Here is a 9,798-nt window from a genome sequence, read left to right as displayed (position 1 = left end):
GGAAAAAGGAACCCTTATACACTGCTGGTTGGAATGCAAATTGATACAACCACTATGGAAAACAGTATGAAGTTTCTTCAAAAAACTAAAAATTGAATTATCATATGATCCAACAATCCCTCTTCTGGTTATTTACCCCCAAAACCTGAGAACATTTATGTGCAGATATATGCACTTCGATGTTCATTTCAGCATTAATCACAATGGCCAGGATGTGGAAGCACCAAAATGTCCTATGATAGATGATTGGATAAAGAAGATGTGGTACACATATGCAACGGAATACTACTCAGCCATAAGGAAAGATAAAGTACTGCCATTTGCGACAAGAATGAATCTTGAGATAATCATGCTAAGTGAAATAATCCAGACAGAAAAAGTTGAAAATCACATGCTATCACTCATACATGAGATATAAAACTGAAAACAACAAACAAACAGAGACTCATGGATAGGGATAGTGAATTAGTGGTTACCAGAGGGAAGAGAGGTGGGGAAGGTAGATAGAGTAAAAGTGGTCAAATATTTGGTGATAGAAGAAAAATCTAACTCTGGGTGTTAACACACAATGCAATATATATACGACTTTCTATTGAATAATACACTTTAAACTTTGATTTTGTGAATCAATGTCACCCTATAATTTTTAATAAAAAATAAAAATAAATAGCTGAAAAAAAAAAAAAAACCCAGTCAAAATGTTAATGAACTTGTAGAGGCTGCATAAGGGCTTTTGTGACAGATTGAAATTCCATTTTTTCAGTCAAAGTAAATTTTCACTAACACTCCTTCCAACAAGTTCAGACCAGGAACTTGGGGTAGTATATCAAAGCTTTGGAGAAGGAACAGATATTGGCCCTAATATAAGTCAAATGTCCTCTGAATACATTTCGAACTTTCAATTATGGAAGGATGAGAAATGGGGCAGAGAATTGAGAGAAACTTTCAAACTATTTCAAATCTACACATGATGCATATCTCCAAAAATCGAGACAGTCTAGGAAGATAGAAAAATCTCCTAGGATCCAGAAAGCTGAAGTGGACTGAAAAGCAAAAAAACTCACCAGTGTGAATAAAAGGGAATGACATCCTTATAATGCTGAAAGGGATAATAATGAAAAACCTTCAATCTAAATTCTTTATTTAGCAAAAATATCCATCAATTATGAAGGCAAAATAAGATATTTTTATACAGAAGAAACAGGTAAATTATTTCCAGTAGAGCTGCTGTAACACAGGAGCTCTAGGTGAGGAACCTGCACCTGGGATATTCCGAAAAAACTACCAGGAGGACCAAAGGAGTGGGACACTCCATCTATTACTCACGAGGGAGGAGAACTCCAATGGTAGCCAGTAGGAGCTGCAAGAAGAAACTGATGCTGGCCAAGAGCAAGCAACATATTATACACACAGGTAGAGGGAAGGATTATCTTACTGGGGGAGCAGTCGCCTTTCTATTCACCTGTGGATGGGAGTGAGATGTGCTCCTGGGTTACAGGAGCAGATAATGTCCATGGGAACAGCAGAACAGTGGCCTTCTCAGGTGGAATAGAGCAAGATGTGCTGCTTGGTTACAGAAGCTGGTTATAGGAGCAGATAAGGTCCAGAAGAGTAGCAGATGATGTCCTTGGGAGCAGGCATTGCCAAGAGTCGTTTGTATACTGCCTTCCTTATGACCGCTGACCAAGCACTCATCTGTCTTCTGAATATGTGGAGGGGCTATGTTCTGAATTAACCTCACAGCTGCACTTACAAGAATGCTGAAAAGTATTTTTTTGTGTGTGTGTTGAAAATATACAATACCAGGTAGAACAAGACAGTCACAAGTGCTACATGATTCCTCTTATATGCAGTATTTAAAATAATCAAACTCACAGAAGCAGAGTGGAATGATGGTTGCCAGATCTTTGGATGAGGGTGAAAAGAAGAGTTTTCTGGACCAAGCTACAGTGGTATTCTTTCTTTTGTATATACAATTTGGTGGATTTTGAAATGCAAAACCTTCATGATGTTCCTTCACTGCTTGGTAGATTGTTGACAGCTGGCTCAATGTGCAGGCAAATTTGTTTTGGTAGCTGATGAATATCCAGTTTTCAAATAAGCATGAATTTGAGAATTTTACCATGGTTTTTTTTTTTTTAGTAGGATTGAGTACCTCATGTTGGGAGGTGAGAAGATAGAAAAGTTAGAAGTCTAAGGCCAAGGAATAGCCTAGCTACCAGTCCTCAATTTTTATCTTCTATAAAGAGGCTGCATTTTTTTTTTACTCCACAGCATTATTCTCCTTCATTCTTCAAAGATTAATTTTTAGTGGGCCTTGCCCTCGCAACAGACAAAATGTCGATACCCATTGTTCTTGTTTCTTCATTTCAATTTTTTAAAATTCTTTCTACTCTGACTTGCCTCTTCTTTATTACTATATATTAAAGTATTAGCTTTTCTTTACTCAATTATGTATTTTATAAATTAGATATTTTTGCAAGATAGTGAATACAATATGTCATTTCTGTAAGGAATTGCAATTTCTAGCATCATAAATTACCATATCAAATAATTATGGTTTTATTTTGAGTAAGTAAATTTGTCTTATCATAAAATTATCAACCTATATTTATTAAAGACTCTTTTGCCATTTCTTGATCTAAACACTGGGGTTTTAAATAAAACAAGTTTTCTTGAGGTAATTTTGATGATTATGTGTGTAATCCTGAAGAAACAATGCATGTGCAATGGAAATTATTGACCTGGACTCCATGAAACAGGACTGAACCCTGGCTTCAACACATATTGCCAGTACTTAATTGTTCCACATCTCAACTTACAGTTTATGAAACAAACAGTAAAAATCAGCTACAGTGCTCTTTAGAGAATTACCTCTTTAAAAAAATATATAATTTATACACATATGTACATATATACATACATATATAAAAGTAAATATATAGAAATAATAATATTATAACTATTGATAAAGGTAATCTAAATTGATCTCTCAATAAACAACACCTTGTGTTAATTGTGGCCATTTCTTAAAATGTAAATAAAATATAGGATAGTTAAATATTGACTTAAAATCCTTTAAAATATATAGCATATTTTAATCATTTAATATTTAAATTATTTTTTCACATCAGAAATGAGCATTTTTCTTCAATTATTATTTTCTATTTTTTAGGGGTTGTGATTTTAGACACAAAATAAAATCAAAATTTTAGTAAATTTAACTTCACTTTGGGTTTAAATAGTCACATTTTATTTTAGCATTTGAATATTTTTGACAATCTTATTAATTTCTTTAATTCCTCAACTGAAACTACATTTTGCTATTGTACTTATCATTTCATATCCTTTTAAAAAAGAGTTTTCTCTCACATTTATTTAAGATAATATTTATTCTGTATAATCTGTTAATCTTTTAATTTTCAGCATTTTGTGTGCATTTGTGTATTTATGAATAAACTCCAGGATCCTAGTTACAAATTCTACTTCCATTTAAAACACATTTGTTTGAGCATGTGTTAATTTTTTATTTTCTTTACTTTTCAATTATATCATGTTAATTCTTGTTAATGGCACTATAAAAAGTTTTTTGTAATGTAGGATTAGTGACCTGAATGAGTTCAAGGATACTACCAATTAAAAAAAAAAATCTCTGGAAAAAATAAATCTCTGTCTGGAACTTGATCTTCCAGGAACTCTCAATAAACTTTAATCAATTAAAATTTAAAGCAATATTTAGTTTGGAAGGTTGGAAGAACACTTTAAATCAATTATTTTCTTTCAAGTCCAAGAAAATAAAAAATAAGTTATTTATTTCCTTGTTTAAGTTGCTTTTGTTTTATTTTTCTTCATTTCAACTTTGTAGATTAGAAGTAAAACTAGGCTTACATTTACTAGAAAAATATTATCATCTCTTCTGATTGGGAACTTACCCTCAAAGAGGTTTGCTGGTAGGGGGATTAAAAAAGTGAGCTCATGCTGTTTGAGAAATGTTTGAGAATAAATAAATGTTTGAGAAAATTAACTTGCATAGAGATCAGATCAAAAAGAGACAAAGAGATTTATAGCTTCATGGTTTATGCTTAGCTTGATATTTGATTTCTATCCTTGAATGTTGTCTTATTTCTTTGAGGCCAATGCAATTTTTTTGAAGGAATCACTGAAGGCTTGCCTCACTTGTTTGTTTCTCAGAGTATAAATGAATGGGTTCAACATAGGAGCAATGGATGTCATTAGCACTGTCACACCTTTATTAATAGCCACCGATTCCTTTGCTGAAGGCTTGATGTAGACAAAGATGCAGCTTCCGTAGGTGATGGAAACCACAATCATGTGAGAAGAACAGGTAGAAAAGGCCCTTTTCCTTTGTTGGGCAGAGGGGAATTTTAGAATGGTCTTGATGATGTGTGTGTAGGACAGAACAACACACACAAGCGTCAGAATGAAGGTCAGCACAGCACAGACAATAACCAGCTGCTCTATGAGCCACGTGTCTGAGCATGAAATATTCAAGATAGGAGATGCATCACAGAAAAAATAATCAATGACATTTGAGTCACAGAATTTTAAATTTAGAAACAAAGTAAGTGGTGGCAATATGATCAGCAAGCCAGCCGTCCAACAACAGAGGACAAGCCTCTTGCAGACTCTGCTGCTCATAATGGTCACATAATGCAGGGGTTTGCAGATGGCCACATAGCGGTCATAGGACATGACAGCCAAGAGAAAAAATTCTGTTACTCCAAAGACATCTGTAAAAAACACTTGAATGACACAAATGTTATATGTAATTGACCTGTCACCTGTTGCTATGTTGTATAAATATCTAGGGATACAAGCAGATGTAAATGAAATTTCTAATAAGGCAAAATTCTGTAGGAAAAAGTACATGGGTGTTTTAAGGTGGGAGTCCACTAAAGTGAGGGTTATGATGGTCAGATTCCCAGTGATACTCAATATGTAAGTGAAAAATAGAAACATAAAAATTGGAATTTGAAGTTGAGGGTCATTGGTTAGTCCCAACAGAATGAAAGTTGTTATAGTGTGGTTTTTCATCTCTGAATTTTATTCAATTTCGTGTAAAATTTTAGAGATGTTTCATTTGAATAGAGTGGCATCAAAACCAGGTGGTAATAAACAGTGAGTACTAAAGACAGCAAATTAATTCACATGGAGTTTGCTTTACAAATTAGTAATTGATATTGTCAACACTCTGTTGGACTTTGCTATCCATGGTTTATTTTATTGTTTTGACAGTTTTATGATAGATTTTAAAACATATTTAAAAAAATTGTTCTGCCCTCCCATTTTCTTTTTTTATTTCATAGTTTTAATCTATACCCAAGACTCAAATTTCTTATGTGGGTAGATTACACCCATGAGGTGTTGTGATTCAATAGAAAATTATGATTTCTTCTTATATCTAACATTTCTTATTTCAGAGGTGAATAGTTAAATTTAATAATTTGTTTCATGTCTTTCCATGAAGATTTGGTCATGATAAAATGTAAATATGTAACACCTAATCTGGGATCCATGCACAGGCTCTGTTGATCTATCTGTAATTTGAATTTTATATTTTGCTACTATGATCAAATGTGTCTATGTTGTTTTGTTTTATTTTTTAACATGTAACTTAAAACGTTCTTGGATGACTCCTCTGACTTTATTTACATTTTTATGCTAGTTGTAATTTGTGCTCAATATCTGCTAGATGTACAGTACTGATTGTATTTTAATTCACAGTTTTGTTGCTACAGGTGAAGAAATGTTTGGTCCAATGATGTATAGCTGGAAAAAAAAAACATGTCTTTTATGCTTTTATTCTGTTTAGTTGTAAGTATGGAAGCTCTTAAAACTTTCTATCAGTATTACTAAGTTCAAAGTCAAATTTAGAATACTAAATATACTCTCCATGCACATGTCTTTGTTGTCTCCCTCAGTCTTAGCCTTAGTGGCAGCAACATTGTGATTAAGAGCAGATCCTTTGTAGCGAGATCACTATTGTTCACTACCTGTCTTTCCGCCAATGTCTGTATGAACTTTGGTAAGTTTCCCATCCTCTCGAGCCTTCAGTTCTTTAATCTATAAAAAGGAGATAATAATATCTATCATAGGCAGCTAAACTGATTTGAAAAAATAGTATTTTTATAATAAAATCTGACACATGGTATGTACTTCATATATGGCAGCTGTTATTTTCTGGATTCTTACAGGTGATTCATGTGATATGAACTCAAAAACACAAAATCCCAAGTAAGCCTTATGCTCTGTCTAACCCACATTTTCTGCATTCTACTCCATTTTCCTCATAATAAAAAAAATGGCTTCTATTTGTTGAGAATTTACTATGTGATAGTTCTTGTAGTAAGCACTACACATTGAATACCTGCCTGAAAAACAATCCTCTCCTCTCCTCCCACATTCCGTCTTTACTTACCAGTCAAACCACCTACACACAACTATGTATTTGTGATTTTAACTTTCAGCATCATTTCTACTGGAAAGTCTTGAAACGCTTGTCTATATTGATTGGTCCTCATTTGTGTTCTCATAACAAATAATTAGTACTTCTATTTTAGCACTTCCTCTGAGAAAGTGGTTTTGTTGACATTTGTTGAAACTCACTTTCTGGGATAGTTACAAAAGTAACAATCCTAGACTTATTGTCCATGGTAAGACATATTGTTATTTAAATACATATATTTCTTATTTATTTGCCTACACATTCAAACTTATATTCTGTCCTATTGGATTTCATCTTGAAACTGCTTTGTACTAATTTTATTTATTTAAATTTTATACGTACCTGTATTTAACATTAGGGATTTATTTATTTTTGCATTTGAAACAACAGTTTTGCTAATGAATAAAGTCATGCATACCATGTAACAATCACCTCTTTGCTTATGTTATTACCTTTCATGCTGGCCAAACTGTTAAATGGCATCTCTTCCTTGCTTTAGCTGTCAAGTAGACAAATAGTTATATCTTTCTTGGTGGTTAATTTTTGCTTTCTTCAGGGAATCTGTCAGTAAGACATTTAAACTGGAGATCAATAAATTTGCATATCTGAATTATAATTTTTTCACATGCTATTCATCTTAAAACATATATAAATATTTTAGACCTCTATAAGATAAATGCATTTATTTTAATTATATTTAATTTCAATCCACTGTATTTGTGTAACCCCAGTTTCTAAATCCCTCTTTATTTTTGTAAGTTCTTATTATTTCAAAATTTCACCTATATTGAAATAGCTTTATGAATGTACCATAAGTTTTAAATCAACTTTCCACACATGTTTATATATCTCTGTTTTCTACAATTGTTACAATGTCTGCAAAAAGCATCTTTTCATAAACATTGCATGATTTCATAATTCCTGACAATGACATCTTAAGGAAAAAGGAGGTAATAATTTAAAACTTTTGAATACATTCACCAAGATATGATTTATAAACTTTGTATCATGTTTTCCTTCAACTCACTGTAAGACTGTATAATCGTATCCACAATGAAATGACTACAATGAATCATATGCCTTTTTATAAAGAATATTGATACTTTTATTTGCTGTAGGTTTTGGTGCCCTTGAGCTCCAGCTCACACTTTACACCATGAAATAGCCATGTGTTCAGTCTATATGTAAGGCTTTCATTTCTTTGTCTTATGCAAATAAAGACTCCCCACTCTCCCTCCCAATTTTTTTTTTCATTTGTATCTTTAGTGCATATTTTATTATTTATTAATTTATTGGTTGCTATTCTTGTCGTTCTATTTTAATTAAAAACCTTAAAAAGGCGTTCCAAGATTTGAGTCTATTGTGTAAATGAATAGAAAGCAATTTGCTTTTCAATTCTGTAGCAAAACTCACTTAACTTGGTATATGAATGGCTGTCATTGTTCCTTTAAAATATTCACTTCCTTCAGAGATTAGAGTAGGATCATCTCTCACTGTATTATTAGTTACTATAGTTAAACCTCAACGTTTATTGTCACATTATTGGAAAAGAGAGATGACAGTGATTTTTTGAAGACACTAACATTCCTAAGAACTGTGGGAACACAGCATAATACCTCCAATAGATCATTTTAACTTAAGAGAAGGATACTCTGTTCAGCCTTCCTAACTTCCTTAATCCATTATTACTCAACCCAGTGGCTCCTAGAGCTTTACATGGTAACATGCTCTTTCCTGGACCCTCAGGGTGGTAGCACTTATTCCAAATATTCTCTATTTATTCCATTCATTAATGCTAGTTTTCAAGAGGCAACGTTTAAGAAAATAGTTTGCATCTTTCAAAGATTTTTATATTTTAAAAAGTATAATGGTAGTTTATATTATGTTATATATCATAACAATATCATAACAGCATTATGATATTAACAAAATTGGGTGATTTTAATGTAGATATACTTTTTTTTTCTCTTAAAGAGGAAAGTGAGGGTGTGGCAGAGATAACTTCTCACTGTATATAAATTCACATTATCTTCATGTAAATTGTAAAAAGTAGCATTCAAAATTACAACTCAGAAAAACTTGTAGATCTTTAAACAATAATTCAGATATTAATTACATATGATTTTGGTAGATCACATGCAATCAGCTTCTCAGAGAAAATCAACCTATAGATTTATCCAAGATGAAAGTGGATGAAATGACTATTGTACTTACTCTTCTGAGAGTTAATAATAGCTTCAGCTGGTTCTTTAACAACCTATGGGCTCATCTGAGAAAGAGGATCTCTTAGAAAACATTCGTGTGGAATTTACTTTGCTCTCAGCTTATGACTCCACTTACCCTGACTGCTGATCTGGAAAGGCCTAGAACTCTGAGTTTTTTCATCTCCAACACCCTGAGAAGATTTTCAAACTAAGAGCTTTATGCTCAGAAAGTATTTTCTAGCTCCCTTTAGGTTGAAAGTAAAATATTGTCCAACTTTGTCTCCCTCTTGCTTTGAAAACATTGATATGATGACTTCTCTGGATAGGACAAGAGGCTTTACACCATTATGATTTATATTTGATTAATATGCTAAACCTCAAACTAAATAATAAACAACTGGGTCCTTGGTGACTCAGGTTCAAACGTTACTAATGAGTCTCCTTTCTAATGAATGTAGGCAAAAATCCTGAAAGATGCAACAGTGGGGGCAGTGTCCTTAGAGGCACTAAGAGGCTATGATAGCCATAGGCACAGGTTAAGATATAACAGTTAAAAACCAGATGGTTAAGAATTCATCTGCCTTTCTTGTATTTCTTTCCTACTATCTACAGAAGCTGAAAGATTACAATTCTATCTCACTTGCTACTTTTTCTCAACCATTAAAAAAGATAACAACATAAAAAAATTAGATAACTCCAAGCAAATAATAATTCTTTTTAATATTTTAAAGAAGTATATGAATGTTTATGAATATTTAAAAAATAAAAATACTACATCCATCACCCCTTTTCAGCAGTTTTTAACATATGGTCATATATGAATTCATGTAAAGATAGTATTCTCTTCTAAAATTAAATTTATAAAGATAACTGGTTAATAACATTATATAAATTTCAAGCATACTACTTTGTAATACAATATCTGTATGCTCTACTGTATGCTCCCCACCTGAAGTCTAGTCTCTTTCCATCACCTTGTATTTGCCCCATCTTTACCCTCTTCATCCTAATTCATGTAAAGATACAATTTCCTTTCATAATAATTTACTCATGGATGCTACCATACATAGTTTTCACATCAAGATACTTAGACTTCTTTTATACAATAAATACTGATTTGAGTGATCA

At 32.4% G+C, this 9,798-nt stretch overlaps 1 protein-coding gene across 1 annotated transcript; it reads right to left on the bottom strand.

Annotated features, from left to right (window-relative positions):
- Nucleotides 1–4,119: 4,119 nt before the first annotated feature.
- On the bottom strand, nt 4,120–5,055 carry LOC102885918 (olfactory receptor 6C2). The gene has a single exon (XM_015588441.1). It carries the CDS (start codon nt 5,053–5,055, stop codon nt 4,120–4,122), a length of 936 nt encoding a protein of 311 aa, XP_015443927.1.
- Nucleotides 5,056–9,798: the final 4,743 nt, after the last annotated feature.

Source organism: Pteropus alecto, unplaced genomic scaffold (genome assembly GCF_000325575.1).
Source record: "Pteropus alecto unplaced genomic scaffold, ASM32557v1 scaffold624, whole genome shotgun sequence".
Classification (NCBI taxonomy): domain Eukaryota; kingdom Metazoa; phylum Chordata; class Mammalia; order Chiroptera; family Pteropodidae; genus Pteropus; species Pteropus alecto.
This window is presented reverse-complemented; position numbering and strand designations above follow the sequence as displayed.